Below are 19,769 nucleotides of genomic sequence, written 5' to 3'. Positions count from 1 at the left end.
TGTTGTCTACCCTTTCCACTGTCATCTATTCTGTCGTCTATTCTGTTGTCTACCTTATCTACTGTCATCTACACTGTCATCTACACTGTCATCTATTCTGTTGTCTACCCTATCCACTGTCATCTACACTGTCATCTATTCTGTTGTCTACCATATCCACTGTCATCTACACTATCATCTATTCTGTTGTCTACACTATCATCTATTCTGTTGTCTACTCTATCCACTGTTATCTACACTGTCATCTATTCTGTTGTCTACCCTATCCACTGTCATCTACACTGTCATCTATTCTGTTGTCTACCCTTTCCACTGTCATCTATTCTGTCGTCTATTCTGTTGTCTACCTTATCCACTATCATCTACACTGTCATCTATTCTGTTGTCTACCCTTTCCACTGTCATCTATTCTGTCGTCTATTCTGTTGTCTACCTTATCTACTGTCATCTACACTGTCATCTATTCTGTTGTCTACCCTATCCACTGTCATCTACACTGTCATCTATTCTGTTGTCTACCATATCCACTGTCATCTACACTATCATCTATTCTGTTGTCTACACTATCATCTATTCTGTTGTCTACTCTATCCACTGTTATCTACACTGTCATCCATTCTGTTGTCTACCCTATCCACTGTCATCTACACTGTCATCTATTCTGTTGTCTACCCTTTCCACTGTCATCTATTCTGTCGTCTATTCTGTTGTCTACCTTATCCACTATCATCTACACTGTCATCTATTCTATCGTTTACCTTATCCACTGCTATCTACACTATCATCTACACTGTCATCTATTCTGTTGTCTACCCTATCCACTGTCATCTACACTGTCATCTATTCTGTTGTCTACCCTATCCACTGTCATCTACTCTGTTATCTATTCTGTTGTCTACCCTATCCACTGTCATCTACTCTGTCGTCTATTCTGTTGTCTACCTTATCCACTGTCATCTACACTGTCATCTACACTGTCATCTATTCTGTTGTCTACCCTATCTACTGTCATCTACACTGTCATCTATTCTGTTATCTACCCTATCCACTGTCATCTACACTGTCATCTATTCTGTTGTCTACCCTATCCACTGTCATCTACACTGTCATCTATTCTGTTGTCTACCCTATCTACTGTCATCTATTCTGTTGTCTACCCTATCCACTGTCATCTACACTGTCATCTATTCTGTTGTCTACCATATCCACTGTCATCTACACTGTCATCTATTCTGTTGTCTACCCTATCCACTGTCATCTACACTGTCATCTATTCTGTTGTCTACCCTATCCACTGTCATCTACAATGTCATCTATTCTGTTGTCTGCCCTATCCAGTTATCTACACTCTCATCTATTCTGTTGTCTACCCTATCCAGTTATCTACACTCTCATCTATTCTGTTGTCTACCCTATCCACTGTCATCTACAATGTCATCTATTATGTTGTCTATCCTATCCAGTTATCTACACTGTCATATATTCTATTGTCTACCCTATCCACTGTCATCTACACTGTCATCTATTCTGTTGTCTACCCTATCCACTGTCATCTACATTGTCATCTATTCTGTTGTCTACCCTATCCACTGTCATCTACAATGTCATCTATTCTGTTGTCTACCCTATCCAGTTATCTACACTGTCATATATTCTGTTGTCTACCCTATCCACTGTCATCTACACTATCGTCTATTCTGTTGTCTACCCTATCCACTGTCATCTACACTGTCATCTATTCTGTTGTCTACCCTATCCAATGTAATCTACACTCATCTATTCTGCTGTCTACCCTATCCACTGTAATCTACACTGTCATCTATTCTGTTGTCTAACCTATCCAATGTAATCTACACTGTCATCTATTCTGTTGTCTACCCTATCCACTGTTATCTACACTGTCATCTATTCTGTTGTCTATCCTATCCAGTTATCTATTCTGTTGTCTATCCTATCCAGTGTCATCTACACTTTCATCTATTCTGTTGTCTACCCTATCCACTGTTATCTACACTGTCATCTATTCTGTTGTCTATCCTATCCAGTTATCTATTCTGTTGTCTACCCTATCCAGTGTCATCTACACTTTCATCTATTCTGTTGTCTACCCTAACCACTGTCAACTACACTGTCATCTATTCTGTTGTCTACCCTATCCACTGTTTTCTACACTGTCATCTAATCTGTTTATTTTTATCTACCTGTTAATCTACCTACTCTGTTGTCTTCTCATCTACTGTCATCTACTCTATTGTCTACTCTATCGAGTGTTATCGGCTGTTATCTACTGTCATCTACATTTTTATCTAGTCTACTCTGTTTATTCTTATCTACTGTATATAATGTCATCTACACTGTCATCTACTCTGTCTTCTATATTCTTATCTACTCTGTTATCTACTCTATTCTTAGTGTTATCTACTGTCATCTACTCTGTTATCTACTCTATTCTTAGTGTTATCTACTGTCATCTACTCTGTTATCTACTCTATTCTTAGTGTTATCTACTGTCATCTACTCTGTTATCTACTCTATTCTTAGTGTTATCTACTGTCATCTACTCTGTTGTCTACTCTATTCTTAGTGTTATCTACTGTCATCTACTCTGTTGTCTGTTGAGAATGTTTTGCATAAATCACATGACAACGTTCATTAGTTGTTTATGTAAAATCTTGAAGCTATTTTCCCCATGACACCATGAAATAGAAGCGTCTTTTATGTGCTACAGTGACATATTTTGAGAATTGTATGAACATTTTTCAAAAATCAATATGTTTAAATGATTCCACAGAGCAACATTTTTTTGAAATTTTCAAAACCCATATTTTTGAAATAATTGAGACAACAAAAAGTACCCCATCATTGACAATATATAATTTTTCAGTCTATGTCACCAGCCTACAATTTGATATATGGCATAATATCTCTGCCATAGGAACCTACTGTAAAATCACTATAATACTGCCAAAATGACCACTATCCACTGAAATACAATCATCATTTTCTCAAAAATTAAGCTGGTGACCCCCAACTTTTAAAATATCCTTATATTGCCTGGAAGTACAGTTAATAGGAAAATGAATAAATTCTGGGTATTTGAATTCATAAGTACTAGGCTTCTACCTTAAGATAACATCCTTCCCAACACCTGTAGGTCCACAACCAAGTTATGGGCAACCACAGTATGGACAGCCACAGTATGGACAATCACAGCATGGACAACCACAGTATGAACAACCACAGTATTATCAACCACAGCAGCAGTTCCAATTTGTACCACAGCCTACTGCTTCTGCACCACCAGATTATAGTAGCACTGTACAAGTGGGAGGTGTAGGAAATACTGGAATTGATACTAAGTCATCTTCCCTTGCCGATCCTCAAATGTAAATGTTTTCTCAATACACTCCTTGCGTGACTTGCAAATGAATAAATCTAGAACTTGAATATATTGTAAACAACTTAATTTAATTGACAACATTTTGTCACTGCTACAAAATTTCATGATTTTTACAACATTTGTGAGAATTTGTCTTTCACCAAATTATATCGGTTAACTTTGTTATATTTCTGTTATTTGTTTTTTTTTTCATACTATTGACAATTTTAATAAAGCCACAATTTTAATAACAATTTTAATAACAATTTTAAAATGTGCATAGATTTTTTAAAAACAATTGGCCTGTAGCGTTTTTTATTTTTTTCTGGGCGTGAACTGTTTATCTGCAATCAAAATAAGCTCTTAGCTTACTTGTGTCTTCAAGACATTCTAGGTTCTGTATTTGTTTGTAACCTTTTCACCACCAGACTTTCTCACCCAAATTTTTCTGTTCTTTCTTAATATTCTTCAATATTTCTGGAAATGAATGCTTATTTTGGAGCTAACATACAAAATGTGAGTCAATTTTTCAGTTTTAACTAAAAAAATTGTCTATTTTTGTTTCAATCTTCTGAAGGAAAGTTTAGACTATAAATAGAATTATTTTGTGAATTTGTGATGGAAAAAGGGAATTGGCGGTGAAATGGTTATGTTTGGTTACTCGCAATTAGCTCTGTCATTTACAAGTGCACAGTGTTGCCAGTTTATGTCTGTGTGTAATTTTGTAATCTTCAAGTTACACTTAAATTTATAAATCATCATGTTGTGTTCAGTCATACTGTAACGATTAGGCCACTTTGTTTTTACATGAGACAAATTGAACATATTTGTGATCTTTATAGGGTGATCTTTAATGGCTGTGCTGCACATGTTTTATGTAAACAAAAAATGTATCTTACATGCATTGTATATGTTGCTATGTTGAACATGGCGCAGCACAATGCCCACCACCCTTTAAAATGGAAAGTAAGTAACTCATGTAATTTCATCATTACAAGTACCTTCAAATCCATGTGTATTTATTTATTGACTTTGGAAAGTAGAGCAGTAAGGTCTAAAACAATAAAAAAGTGATTAACAGTAAAAGATAAAAAGTTATAAAATGACATTTACAAATTACTATAATCACTGTCCATTAACATATGAAAATACATTACAATACATCTATAATTATTCCGGTACTATGGGTGCTGTGGTCCTATTTTAATGCAATTACTATAATCACTGTCTATTAACATATGAAAATACATTACAATACATCTATAATTATTCCGGTACTATGGGTGCTGTGGTCCTATTTTAATGCAATTACTATAATCACTGTCTATTAACATATGAAAATACATTACAATACATCTATAATTATTCCAGTACTATGGGTGCTGTGGTCCTATTTTAATGCAATGTTTAAAATGATTGTGGCTATGCAAAGCCCACAAGAGGTGTTGCTGTCTTATAATCAATTTGCTCTTTATAAATTTGGTCAATGTAATATTCATTGCAATGTTTTTATGTCATTCATCAGTATAACTTTGTTCTCTTCTGTTGAATTTGTGAAATCATTTATTTGCTTTCCGACTTCTTCATATAATTTCTTTCTTTCTTTCTTTGATTGTTAAATAGGCTTAGTTGTTATAAAATGGTATTCGCCTTCTACTTCATTCTTTGAGCAAAGATTAAAGATTCTTTTTTATAGGTAATTTTGGTTTTGTATACCCACCTGTTATGATTTTGAGGTCATGGTTACTTAAACGGAACCGAAAGGTTGACTCTTGTCATTGTTAAATAATTTACCATTTCAAACATTTTCTTGAATAGTTTATTTTTTTTTTTTTTTTTTGGTAATATCTGAATTTAATTCCTTGTTCAAATAAGCGATGAACATTTTTTCAAAATTTTTTTGGTTAATTGTTGTAATCTTAATTAATCTTGTCTAGTTGGTAAGTTATCAGCAATACCATTTACTATTTAGGTGTCTATTTAATAACGCTGCTTCCTTCACAAGTTCGTTTGGTGTGTTCATTACTCTGTTATAGTATTTAATCATTTGTATTTTGCTAAAAAATATCTATCGGAAATTGAGCCAATTCTCCATATATTGCTAATGTAATAGGAGTTTTTTTCCTCACGGATGAAAAGTGTATATAAACATTTTCTATATCAGATTTGTAATAGCTCTCGTCTTCCCAAATATCACTACCGTATACTAGTATTGGTCTAATTAATTTATTGAAGAGGTACAACATTGTTTTTAAGTTATTAGATTAGTTATATCACCCGCTTAAGGTTTTAAAGTTTTTTGCCCCTTTTTAAAAAAAAAAAAATTATGGCTTCCTCATTATTTTAGTTTTAGTGTTAAAAGATAGCTTTCATCGCTGTGTGTACACAGAAAGATGAAATAATCCTAGTTTTGTTTGAGACGGGATTACAATGTCGTCTGCATATAAGAGACAACTGACTTGACTATTATTTAGTGTTGCAAGTGTGTGGATCGAAAATATTAGTCAAATCATTCATAAATAAATTGAGGAGAGTCAAACTCAAGTTATAACCTTGTGTTTAAAATATAAATGAATCTGTTAATCTGCTATTGATCTTGACTTTATATTTTACTCCACTGTACATACTTTTTATTATGTTATACATATTACCTGTAATCCCATATTTTAATAATTTCAGAAACATGCATTTGTGCCAGACGCTGTCATAGATCTTTCTCAGATCCATAAAGCATGTATATTTAATATATGTATAAATAATGAGTCTATTACAGTGTTTGAACCTTTAGTTTACAAGACTGAAATCAGCCCAGCTGAATTGTACATTAGTCAAAAAAGTGTGAAATTACATGATAAGTGAACAACATAGTATGGGATTCAAACCCATGTATATAATAAAGACAGATTATATATAATTTCCTATTGCTTGTACAGTGCTGTTTAATTTGTATATAAATTGAATAATTTTTTCATTCTCTGTATTTTATATATTTTGTAAATAAATTAATCACATTGTTCAATTTTCTTAAATGTTAAATAGTTTATTTCCACACTTCCATAGTTTATTCAGACTCGCACATATTGCTTACATCCAGACATGTAATAAGGTAAAAAATAGTTGTATATAAATACAAATATACTGTTTATTCAACAAAGACTAGTTTGTTTTGCATTGCCTGCTTGACAGGAGTTCGATTCACAATTTTCAACATATCAAATAGTTTTCTGCAATTTGACACTATTTAACAGAAAATAATATTGATATAACTAGACAAAAAAAGGTAATACTTTTGCTACAGTCAATTTAAGCAGGATTTTATGGCCCTTATGATATCTGACTGTCAGACCCTTTAATTTGTAGAAACTCCACAAATGTTATCAATACATGGAGAGCAGTAATTCAGAAACATATTTTAATTACATTAATGCAGTGAGTGAATCTACGAACTAACTCATTGGTGCTGGCATTTTATTTGCTGATTAATGTCATCATTGTCCTTACTTGCTAAATTAAATATGAATGCTTGTTGACAAAACATTATTTCCATCTATTCAAATACAATTACAAAACCTTATATAATAATTTTGACACGTATTTCACATGTCTTAACACAAACAAATCTCGTATTGTTAAAAGTTTTTCTGAAAACTCGAGTTATAATTTCTTTGTAGAATTGTAAAACATTTGCTGATTATGAAAGAGTTGTGTTATTTCACAACTGTATCAAATTTAATCAACACACGTATAAACGTTTGTAGTAATACTTTAGTAATATTAGATGTAAACAATGCAGTGGCGGCGGCAGAGAGGCGGTTGCCCTCTCGCAAAACGGTCGCCCTCTCGCAAAAACTGTTAGGGGGCCGTCGCCCCTCCAACCGGATTTCAAAATTTTTAAGGGGGAGAATACCCCTGGAACCCCTAGTAAAATTGGTGAGCAGATCTCGCTCCTCCATGTGAAATATCGTGCCACCGCCTCTGCAATGTGTTTATATCATATTATGTTTAGTTATGTTTTATATAGGAACACAAGATATTCATGACCAGTATTGTTTCTACTTAATCCCCAAAGTCATATTTATGTCAAATAGCTAAATGACAACATGTAAATATCTACAATGTTCGACGAAGGCATACATTTTTTTCCGTACTTTAAAAATAAAATTTCACTTTATTTTTTCACTGTTGTCACATGACTCTATATGTTGGTAGAAATGTCACACCCATTTAGCCAATGCAGCGTATAAATGGTTTACACATTGTGAACTGGTAATGATTTTACTGTTTCAATTTTACAATTTATCGTCATTCAGAATACCGTTATGTATGAATTTTCCGATTAAAATGCTTCTATACAATAGTAAATAGATGTATCTGTAGACAGTTATACCGTATTGTCATGAATTTGTTTTTGCGTATCTGTTAACCGACTTAATTAACTGATTATTAGCGAATTGCTGTGTTATGTCTATCATTGTTTAGGTCTATTTGATGTTTTGGACGGAACTTGGCTCAGTGATTTGGAACTAATTACGAGATAATCGTCGCCATTCTGACAGTTTATATTCATAGTTATTAATGTAGTGAACGATTAATCAAAAGATATGACGTATTCAGTACTTAGTGTGATTGGCTTTATGATTGAAGGTTACGCCCTAGAGTCTTTTACTGTTTTGTAATAGGTTAGAGTTTTGAAAATGAATAAAGAGAGTTTGAGTTGGTCTTGGCGAATACTCCACGACAGACGCAGTCTGAGTCCGAGAGAGTCCAGGGGCGAGCCTTGAGGCAGTCCAGTCTTGGGCGAGTCTTGGTTCAGCCTTGTGAGAGTCTTGGGGATTTTTCCCCAGGGCGCTGTGTCTTATAGAGTGCTCCAAAAGATCGACTAAGACGAGAGTTGAAACGTATTTCGTTGTGTGTGCCTTATTTGACTGTAAAGTTAAAGTGACTTTCCCGATCCCGTACCTCAAGGGGACGAGATATAGAGACGAGACGAGTTCCCCCCCCCCCCTGACACGTGTGGAGAACCCCAGAGGAGAAGAATTTCCCCCTGATACGTGGTGGAGAATTCGGGCAGGTGTTTAACACACATTGACATCCTGTGAAGAGAAGTGAAATTACGAAGAGGTGTCTTTCTTGTGAACCGAACTAACTGGCTCGATGGCAGAGAAGAAACCGCGCTTGACGACTAACGACTTTACCAGTATGACACCGATGTAAAACGCTGAAGAGATGAAGACTTCTGAACCTCTTATGAAGGACGAGTACCGGATAGGACTGTATAATTAAGAATTGAGCGACATTAAAGACAAGAAGATGACAAAGAACGACCCGGAATAACGCGACAAAAGAAGTAGACGCTTATAGACTTTGACTTTAGCTATTTGCTTGGAGAACCGCTCGTTGGACACTGTAACTGACACTGTGTAACTCAAGGACGTTGAACTCTTTTCCACAACCCTAACCCTATTGCTCAGTAATGTAATGTATTGCTTGCTTTTCCTATTGTTTTACCGTTTTTTTGTGATGTTGAATTGTATGTATGTAGGCGCCCAGATCTTTGTTTTGAACTGATATTTGGTGACGTGCGAGGTCCTTTATAACGATTTAAGCGCGCCTCAGTGGACAAGTATTTGCAACATAGTGTTTTGAGTTTTGTTAAATTTTTATGGTGTTTTTATGAGTTTATGAATAAGGATTATGATGGGGAAAGTAATGCCCTAATGAGTTTTTCAGAGTTTTGAGATTTGTCGATGTACAGAGATATCGACGTTTTAAGAGTTGTTTTTGTTTATGTGTTGTTTTCGGAATACTTCTGACGCTTTTTGAGTTTAGAGCACCTTTGTAACGTTTTTTTATGTCTTTTTGAGATGGGAGTATGGTGCGCTTATATACGTATTGTTTGATAACGCAAGCTTTTGTTCACGATTGACAGGTTTATATGTAACTTAGTAGTTTCTATCGTTTTAGTCTTTTCCCCGTCTTTTTGCCAGAGGAGTAATGTGTTATGATAGCGGCTTTGTCTTTGCATTCTGTTTCCACGCCGTATGACTTTTGTTTAGATTAACGACTTGTGAGTTCAGTTGAAGTTTATAAGCGTATATGACAGGAGTTTGATTAATAGCTTTTTATTCATTGTTTATTAGTTACCGCTTTGCAATGCTTTAACCGAGAGACGCATCCCTGGTAATCACGTGATCATGCTATCGACTGCAGCGATTGGCTGATCGCTTGGTTACACCGCCATGCCTTAGTTTTTTTGACCTTTTGATATAGAGTTTGTAACCTTAGTAACGGAGACAATGCAGCGAAGGGTTACCCTCAGCGGACCGTTTTGAGAAAAGTGAGTCGATTGGTAGCCTTTCCCTTTTTTTTGATTCATAACCGTTGATATTTGTGACTTTATAACCATTGTATTTAGACTTTATAATCATTGTACTTAATTAGTGTGTTTTACTCTTTTTGATTTATACCTTTTATTAGTATTGTATTTAACCCGTATGACGATGAGTAGATGACGGTATCTTTGATTTGTGAACGTGCAATGCCGAGAGGCATATCTCAGTTTGGGTGAAGGGATGTGTCATGAATTTGTTTTTGCGTATCTGTTAACCGACTTAATTAACTGATTATTAGCGAATTGCTGTGTTATGTCTGTCATTGTTTAGGTCTATTTGAAGTTTTGGACGGAACTTGGCTCAGTGATTTGGAACTAATTACGAGATAATCGTCGCCATTCTGACAGTTTATATTCATAGTTATTAATGTAGTGAACGATTAATCAAAAGATATGACGTATTCAGTACTTAGTGTGATTGGCTTTATGATTGAAGGTTACGCCCTAGAGTCTTTTACTGTTTTGTAATAGGTTAGAGTTTTGAAAATGAATAAAGAGAGTTTGAGTTGGTCTTGGCGAATACTCCATGACAGACGCAGTCTGAGTCCGAGAGAGTCCAGGGGCGAGCCTTGAGGCAGTCCAGTCTTGGGCGAGTCTTGGTTCAGCCTTGTGAGAGTCTTGGGGATTTTTCCCCAGGGCGCTGTGTCTTATAGAGTGCTCCAAAAGATCGACTAAGACGAGAGTTGAAACGTATTTCGTTGTGTGTGCCTTATTTGACTGTAAAGTTAAAGTGACTTTCCCGATCCCGTACCTCAAGGGGACGAGATATAGAGACGAGACGAGTCCCCCCCCCCTGACACGTGTGGAGAACCCCAGAGGAGAAGAATTTCCCCCTGATAGTATCATGAGCTTTTCAAATAACAGCGTTAAAAATGTACATGGACTAAATAATAGATGGTATGCAATATGATATACGTTTTGTAATATTCGTATTCGTGCATGTTTCTATGAATGGTGACGTAAACATAGCTTTAGCATACACGTTTCATTGCCCTGCCTTGTTTATTTGAGTGCAAGGAATTGTGTTAACTACTGGCAATGCATTCATTATGTACCTGTCAAGAACGCCAAATCAATGTATATCAAATATCTAGACCAGGGGTAAGTTAATTGGGATAATCTGTCAATCGATTTGGTCGTAACAAGTTATTATTCCTGATTTTTAATATTAACCTCTTACTTCGGACTTCACACATTGAGATCTGGTAATGCAGAGCTTACAATACAAGTCCGTATTTCTATAACTATGAAAAACACTTCACCCAGAAAATAACCCCTAATTTATTATTTCATGGACCGTGGTTCAAAACATAATCTACCATTTTCTCCGTGAAAACATGGAAGCGGATGAGTACCACTGTATTCCGAGAGTTTATAGTACGGCATTCAACCATATCTTGTAATTAATGATCAAATAGAAATCTCTCGTGAGAATATACCGGGTTATCACAATACTTGGATTATTAATTTACACTATGAGAATAATAAATGAAACTAATTAAACTTTTTTGAAACATTAAACCAGCCTTTGTTCTGTTCACCCGTCCAGCCTTGTCCTTTCTCTCTTCAAAGCCCCTAACCTAACCCTGCAACCTTCGGTTCCCAATATTGATCGTTCCTCAAACCACACAGATGGGAGCAACTTGAGTAATACAATGTGGTACACCTATATAGACTGATTAAACTGCTGTTAAGTCTTTGATTTTCGTCTGACTTGTCATTATGCCTAATTAGTTTGAAATATGAAAAAACGTAACCTCGCATTCAATGTTAAAACATAGAACCATTTTTTTTTAAATGTCAAAAAACGTAAGTCATTCAACAAGCCCAGCACAGAATTAAATTTGTTTCTGTGTGGTTTCTTTGTCTTTATTACAAACCTGCTGTACATAAGCATATTCAGCGATTATGAATAAAGTTTTTCACTGCACATATTGTATGGGTAACCATGCGTTTCCTAACTTCCTGCTCCCTAAATATTAAACATTATACATTGTCGCTCACTAAAGAACGGAAATTATATTATGTGTGTTTTATTTGAATGGTACAACAAGTATTATTCTTTTCGATTATTATGTACCCAAGTTGTTTGGTACCAATTACCCTATTAGGAGTGTCGTTGTCCTATAATATGCTATAGCTCTATTGACGTTCATCGTGTCGACATTGTCAGGTAAGTACATACTACTTCATATGATATTGCTGTACAGATACACTGTAAGTTTATATGCAAATATCTGTAGCATGTCATTAGGACTGTTCTCAATGAGAATAGAAACTTGATGATAAATTAAAACACGCGTAGTACGACAATCACCGCCCTTTAATGTCAGATCATCAAATTGTTGTCTTATTACAACCTTATTATTCTGTGACAAAACGTAATTGTATTACTAATTTAAGATATATTGATAATTGATGAACAGTTACACTTTTCAGAATGCAATCAAACCAATCACAGCCGAACCAACACCAAGAACAACCCCAAATAGGACATCATGGAACAAGGCCTGGTTTTGCACATAACACTGTTAAAGCACTGAGCATAAGCCAGATTGTCTCTGGAGTGGCAGCAATAATATTTGCAGTTGTTGCTATTATAGTATCTACTTTTATGGCACATATAGGAACAGGAATATGGTGTGGAATCTTAGTAAGTATGTATGTTAAATTGTTTGATGCACATTCTGTCAACTGCGACGTTGCTGTGGAATCTTTATCTTTAGTTAATACGCACTATTCAAGGTTTTAACAGGAATGTGGTTGCATGCGCCGAGTTTGCCAACCCTATGGATATATGTACTATCTATTCCAGCCTTATTGTTTTCCATTGGCGACTAAAACCTAAAGTTTGTTAAAGTAATGTTAATCAAGTTAAATAATTAAAGGGTTGACGAATGAAACATCAAATCGAACATCAAGCTTCACCACCGTTTGCCCAACCTAGGTTATACTTGGGATATACTATTACTATCATTTTAACAATAATGTTCTAGTGGGCATAACGACAACTGGCATTGTAATAACAGAGAAGACCGCATTTGTGTCGCACTAACGTTAGTTGAGTGTGAATATAAGGTGCATAGCATTCACAATAGTGACCCTATTTTGAAATATCATTAACTGACATTTCACACTAAACGCGGCAATGTGTAAACTAGATCGTTGGTCATTGGTCATGTGATAAAATGTTATCACCTGATAGCACTTATTTATAAAGCTTGATGATACTCGTGTCATCATGGGCTGTATTATGCACTCGCCTTCGCCTCGTAGACTTTGCAATCTACTCACAGTATGATGTTTAGAATTGTAAACCTTCTCGAACCCATACATATTATATATAATGAATCTTAGTCGAACATAATCACGTGCGGATCATAACCATGTTCCTCTATTGAATGGATCTCAAAGGTGATGATAAGCCACCTTATTGGGTATTCATTATTATGTACAATTGGAATTGACGACTACTAACCATGAGTCAATCACATTGTGCGATATGTGCGGATAATTAGACAAAACTATTGATCACATGAGTTGATAACCTCATGATGGGGGGGGGGCTGTGATGAAACTAATATCACACCTGATTATCTTCTATTTGTGTTATTCTTGATCAAAAAACATTTACAAATGATATTTTAATTTAATTGAAATCAAATAATGTTGTCAAACAAGGAAGGGTTTCTTAAGAGTTATCCAATCATTATGTGAATACTTATATTTACTTGCTTGTAGTGATAATACTATGAATTTCTAATTCTACAGTTTATAATTGCTGGGATAATTGGTGTTATGTCATCATTTAAGAAAACCACTGCACTGGTAGGTACTTTTAAAATATCGATACAATATGTTTTATATGTATGTGATGTCAGAGATTCTGTGTGTGCATGTCCCTGTATTCACTGCAAGTGGAAGTTCATTGCTCGCTATTTAAACCATAAGCGTCTGTTTACAATGACAAGACGCTTTGTCACTAGATAGCATGGATTTACATATATATGGTTTTGGTAAAAGTCAGGTAATTTGTAATAAGACGCGATATCGAGGGCGTTTATACATCCCCATATAGACTCACACATCAACTGAGTATTTCAGATTGTAAAAAACGATAACATTGAACAGCAATATATATGGGTATGTATCAATACGTGTGATGTTAAAAGAACATGATTTTAAAAATATATAAATATAAGCAGAAATATATATTAAATATATTAAATTTGTAGCTTAAAACATTCTCTGTTATATCAGATTAGTACAGTTATTGAAAACTGTAGGAATATAGTATAGTATCGTAGTTTAGGATAGAGAACCACGTCCTTCTCCAAGTTTCTGGCTGTACAATCGCACAGGGCCTGCGCCCCCAGAGATGCCATGCGTCAGGGATTCAAGGAAAAAACAAGTATTCGAAAACAAAGTAATACATTTGTCCAATAAACCTGCAAAATCAGAAAAGATATACACGTACCGAAATCGTTTGTAATATAAAAAGTCCTGTGACGATATTTTTGTTGGAAATTTCAGGACTGGGTGAGGGGAAAGGTTCATATAATCACTGTAACTTAATATAAAATAAACAAAAACCAACGTTCCACGTTTAAGAGCAATGGCACCGGATATTAACACAGAAATTTTGATTTGGATAGAATGTGGTCACTGATCTAAATATTGGCAATCTATGATTACAATGTTCTACATTGCATGTACTTGGATAACTGATATTATTAGAGGTTACATACAATATATGTTTTAAAAATTGACTCTGTTGTTGTTCACTACTATTTATAAACTATACAAAGACAGTGAATACCATTATGGTGTACAAAACAGAGGTGATTACCACATAGACAAGTTTCTTCTGTTATCTCATTTTCACACACATTGTGCGCGTAATAGAACATTGTGTTCTTGACACCTCATTCCATTGAAGAACGCGTGATATATGGAGTGTCGTAACACCACGTGTGTCATTATGGATGTGCATCCCTTTGCAGTAATATTCATGACACTAGATTTGTATAAGTTATTTCTGATAGTTGCGTTTCTCTTTCTGACGATAAAATATGATTTGAATGGAATGCAACAATTCACACTTATTTAACAATCATGAAGAGAAGAAATCCATGTTTGTGAGTAAAAGTAAACGATGGTATATTCATTTGTCTGATTTTAGTTTTTATTTGTTATAAATACAGATCGTTTCAACCATGATTTTGTCAATATTTACGGCAACCCTCAGTGGAACAATTTTATTAGCTTTTAGCTGTATTGGAGTTACGTTTGAATATGTATGTATTTTATATGAATCGTTATTTTGCTCAATCGAATTGAAACTATCATTATTCAGTTTAATTACTTTAATATATTATATTATTAATCTATATATTGTATTAATAAATTTGCATATTATATTGATTTTAATATTATATTTCGTGTACATGAATACAACAATTCATACACCTTATTAAGTATGTATCTTTAGTTACCGTGCAAAACATAACAAAACATGTTATGAGCGATCTTATACGTGTACATTTCAACTAAAACTTGCATTTTACTCACGCATAGAATTAGATCTGTATGTATTTTTCATTACAGGATTCACAGCATGCAGTTGATAGCATCATCATATTCCTCGCTGTTTGGGAAGCAGTTACTGCAGTTATAAACTCAGTCATTTGTTGTCGAGCTGTATGTCATGAACAGAAGACAAAAACTGTAAATGTACATCCCTTGTAAGATATGGGAATATTTTTTTTTATTTTGCGAAGGGTGAATAACAATGCGTACCACCAAAAGGATTTAAATATAACCCAATGAAAATTGTACCATCATGTATTTATTTATGACATATTTGTACAAACGTTCTCGGAACATTTTCTTATGGCACTGGCAATATTTTCTTTAACAAAACATTTTGTGTAAATTACAAGGTGCACAGATAAATCACAGACAAATCGAACACACATTGACCGCAGCGGAAATATCACGACTATGGATATGAATATATACAGTGTTTGTGCTACTTTTTGACAACTATTGTTTGAATATACACTTTTTAAAGAAAAATCACACATACATTCTAACCAGTTGATTAAACACAAATAATAATGAACAGCACTCACTGATGCGTAATCTTTATTTGTCTAGATATTTAAGTCAGTTTATTTATTGTTGGGGTAGCAGTATTACGTCAGCCAATCAGAAGGCTAGATTCAGACTAAGCAGTTACATAAGCAGATTAACTTTATTTGTGTATTGTTAACCAACATAGTGCCAAACTTGGCTTTCTCGCCAAATTAGTTAATTACGACAATTGTTTAAATAAAACAATTTGAACGCATTCGTTAATATTTTACACTTTTATTTTGTCTGTACTGCACGTTTCACGTTATATTCCCAACTTATTGTCTGTATTGTACTTTTCAAGTTCTATTCGTTATGAATGACAAAATAAAGAATCGTATCAAGAATATGTATTTTGTCGGCGTAAGTGCATGTATAAACAGTTTAATTATCATGTCTGTCAGGTAGATATGACATAATGAGAGAATGTGAAAGAAATCTTAATACTCAGACATGCAAACGACGTCGTTTTTGGTGCTGGAGTATAATGGACTATATAGTAGCGTTGAAATTAATTTATAACAAAACATCTCCAGAAACGAAAATAATGAGATTGAATTTCAGTTCTAAATGTTTGTGTTGGGCAATTTTCAGTAATATAGAATTGACCTGAATTGACCTGCTATTTTAAAACACTTATATATACAGCGGTGAGACAGTGTACCACTACCGAGATAATAACCAAAATATCATCTGAAGCAAGGTATTACAAGGTAGGAATGCGATACCAAACATGCACAAACGGATGACCTTTGCTCTTTAACAAAACGCCCCTCTATATATAATGAAATATCCTTAAAACCTGTGTAATATTCAAATAAAAGTCATTCAAATGTTTAACCCTTAAGTAAGATCGCGTATCAACACCAGTGATACATACACTCATATGTTAACCAATCACAGTGAGCAGAAAACCACCTGCATCGATTCAGACATTATGCGAGAGATTTGCCGATCCTTTGACTGAGCGCTTTCGCTAAAGATTACAATACGATTTTGGAATTTGGTTCTGAATAAGAATGAAGATCTTCAAAAGTAACGACGATTTATGTTATTGGTCAAATACATTTATCCTGCAAGTAGGAAGAAATGATGGGAAATTCTACCAACTCAGAACTGTAAATACTATTCTTAGTTATGGACATTCAAATATACCGGTGTTTTTTTGTTTTTTTCTTTTTTTTTGTTTTTTCTATATTTTGTTTTTGCCAGGCGACAGTTCCGGACATTGGATATCACTGTTGTCTCTCCTGACTTTTTTTGTATATGCAAATTGCAAGTGCCAGTGATGACACATAGTGCATTTTGCCACAGAAGTCATATTCATGTTGGGACTACATGACAGGGGTGGTGTGGCCATCTCTCTGTCAGATGGCAATTTGTAATGCGCTATACTGGCGTCAACCAGGCCCGGTCGAACACAAGCATCTGTGTACCTTAACCAAGGTTCCCCAAAAGTCGCATTTGTTAGTGAATGAATCTCGCCCAAAGGAATTGTCCTTCCCATTGAGTCTGTGGCACATTCATCCAGGGGAGGGGTCGACCCTCTGATGTTTAGCCTACGGTAGGATTTGAACTTGGGTCTACCGATCATGAGTCTGATGCGACAACAACTATGCTACCAGTGACCGGTGTTGCGATTGACAAGATTGTATTAATTTTTTGACCGTATTCTACGCATGTACTGTTACAATTTGACACATCTCAAATAACTGTGTTCGGGCCACCAGGTGACCCCTCTTATCAGCGTTCATTTTGGTGATGAAAACTATTATAATTGCAATGCAAAACAATCAAAATATAAACGGAGTTTATTATAATGGGAACAGACATTAAGCCAGCAGCATTTGCTGATGACACGACACTCCTCATGCCGGGTGTTGAGTGTGCTGTAATATTTATATGCAAATGTATTTATGAGGCATATTGAATACTCGGGAATGTTGTTGTCATTCTTGTATCTTTTTTTGAGGAGATCGTGATATCAACTCTCGTTTCTGTTCTGTTATAATCAGAAATCATGTTACAATGTTACGGTCATGTGAACATCGAGCTGTAAATATATTCAGAATATTCTTAAATAACCACTATTTTGTTTGTAACAAGACTGTGCACACTTAATTAAAATTCGCGTGATGAAAAGAACAACTAATGCGAACAAATGTAACCATTTACGAGTAAGCTTATTTCTATAAAACAGATGTTTCCATGCCTTTTCAAAAAAATAGCTTTTTCAGAGAATGGAAATAATTCTGAATGTTTTTATTCTATGAATGTAGTCTACAAAATTATAAACATACGAACAAACTATTGTTATGTTTTGTATGGATTACTGCGTTCATTTATTTGTCTTACACGCGTTATAGTTTCACGGCAATATTTACAGGAGTGTTTCCATTTATGTTCAACGTGTTAACATCATCCGGTAAGTACGTACTCGTTATGGTAAAGACAAGCTACATATGCGAGCCATTAGATCACGTATTGTTTAATGTGACCTTAGTAACAGTTCGAACAAGTAACACAACTTGTGCAAAATAATGATCCCAATAGTTTTGCAATTCTCAGTCAAAATTACTTCTATCCAGAAATAGTAGTTCCGTTATGATAACTGGAACTAATAACACACTTGACAACATAATTTATAAAAATATTGTAATTTTATACTTTAGTAAGTATGAATAGGCATAATGGAATGTACACATAAACTCGACATTTGTCTACTTATTTGTAAAAAATATTGCAATTACTAATTTATGTATTTATGTTCAATAAGTTATGTCAGCTAGAATGGAAGAGGATCATTGTAACCATGAACGAGAATACCTGCAATCACAATATCGTAGAACTTGGCATAGTTTTGAGCACGAAACCGCTAAATTCTTGGGTATATGTCAGATAGTGTCTGGTGGAGTGGCAATACTACTTGCAACTATGCTAGTAGCGTTTTCTACTCGTGTAGAATTAGGCACTGGTATATGGTCTGGAATATTAGTAAGTATTACTCTTATTGATATCATGTTACAATGTAGTTTATGTTTCTGATGTACATCAGACTTAAAACATTACAAAAAACTTCTAATCACTCAAGCAATTATTTAAAAGTTGATTATAATGAAGATTTTGATCAACTCCTGGTCAGATGGGAAATGTACGATGACACATTTGCAACAGTCCCAAATCGAAAAGGTGATATCATATGAATACCGAGGTTATCCCCGTAATGTGTGGTATCGCATGAACACATACATGAAATCAATAATACATTTAAATATCACGATGGTGATATCGCACGTATAACATGTGATACTACACGACACCGAATTGACCCTCACAATACGTTTCCATGTTGAACAGTGCCGATAATAAGAGTAATCGAAAAAGTGATATCACATGCACACAGAGATGATTCCCATATGTGTGATATCGCAGGAACGAGACTTTGATTACCATAATATGATATCGCATACATACTGACATAATTTGTATCATAGGCGTGGTATCGCATGAATAATGAGTCCACAATAATACACCGTTCACACTAACGGCGAATGCCGCGCTTTAAATCGGCGAGCAAAGCGCCGTCATTTTTGTTTACTTTTCCAGAATATCACGATCTCCTAAGTAATGTTACGCTCTGATAAGCTCTGATACGAATTGGTTGCCGCTTTGGGGGACGAATTATTTCCCGACTTGTTACGGTTCCTCACGCTTTGATCCCGCTTTGACCAGGCTTTGTTACGCTTGAAATCACGCTTTGATAAGCTTTATTACGTTTTATTACTCTTTATTACGCTTTGGTGCGATTATGACGCTTTAAATCAGGCTCTGATACGATTATCAAGCTCTGTTGTGCATTGTTAC

General features: G+C 34.8%; 1 protein-coding gene across 1 annotated transcript in view; it reads left to right on the top strand.

The window, feature by feature from the left end:
• The window catches only part of LOC146735763 (membrane-spanning 4-domains subfamily A member 8-like), a 28,385-nt gene extending 21,977 nt beyond the window's left edge, over positions 1–6,408 (top strand). Inside the window, exon 7 of the mRNA XM_085506614.1 lies at positions 3,155–6,408. Within this exon, the coding sequence (XP_085362740.1) occupies positions 3,155–3,390 (236 nt within the window). The 3' untranslated portion in view covers positions 3,391–6,408. The remainder of the gene's footprint in view (positions 1–3,154) is intronic.
• Positions 6,409–19,769: the final 13,361 nt, after the last annotated feature.

Source organism: Saccoglossus kowalevskii, chromosome 12, assembly GCF_978046115.1.
Source record: "Saccoglossus kowalevskii chromosome 12, keSacKowa6.1, whole genome shotgun sequence".
Lineage (NCBI taxonomy): Eukaryota > Metazoa > Hemichordata > Enteropneusta > Harrimaniidae > Saccoglossus > Saccoglossus kowalevskii.
Note: the sequence above shows the minus strand (reverse complement) of the source record. Positions and strands in the feature narration are given on the sequence as shown.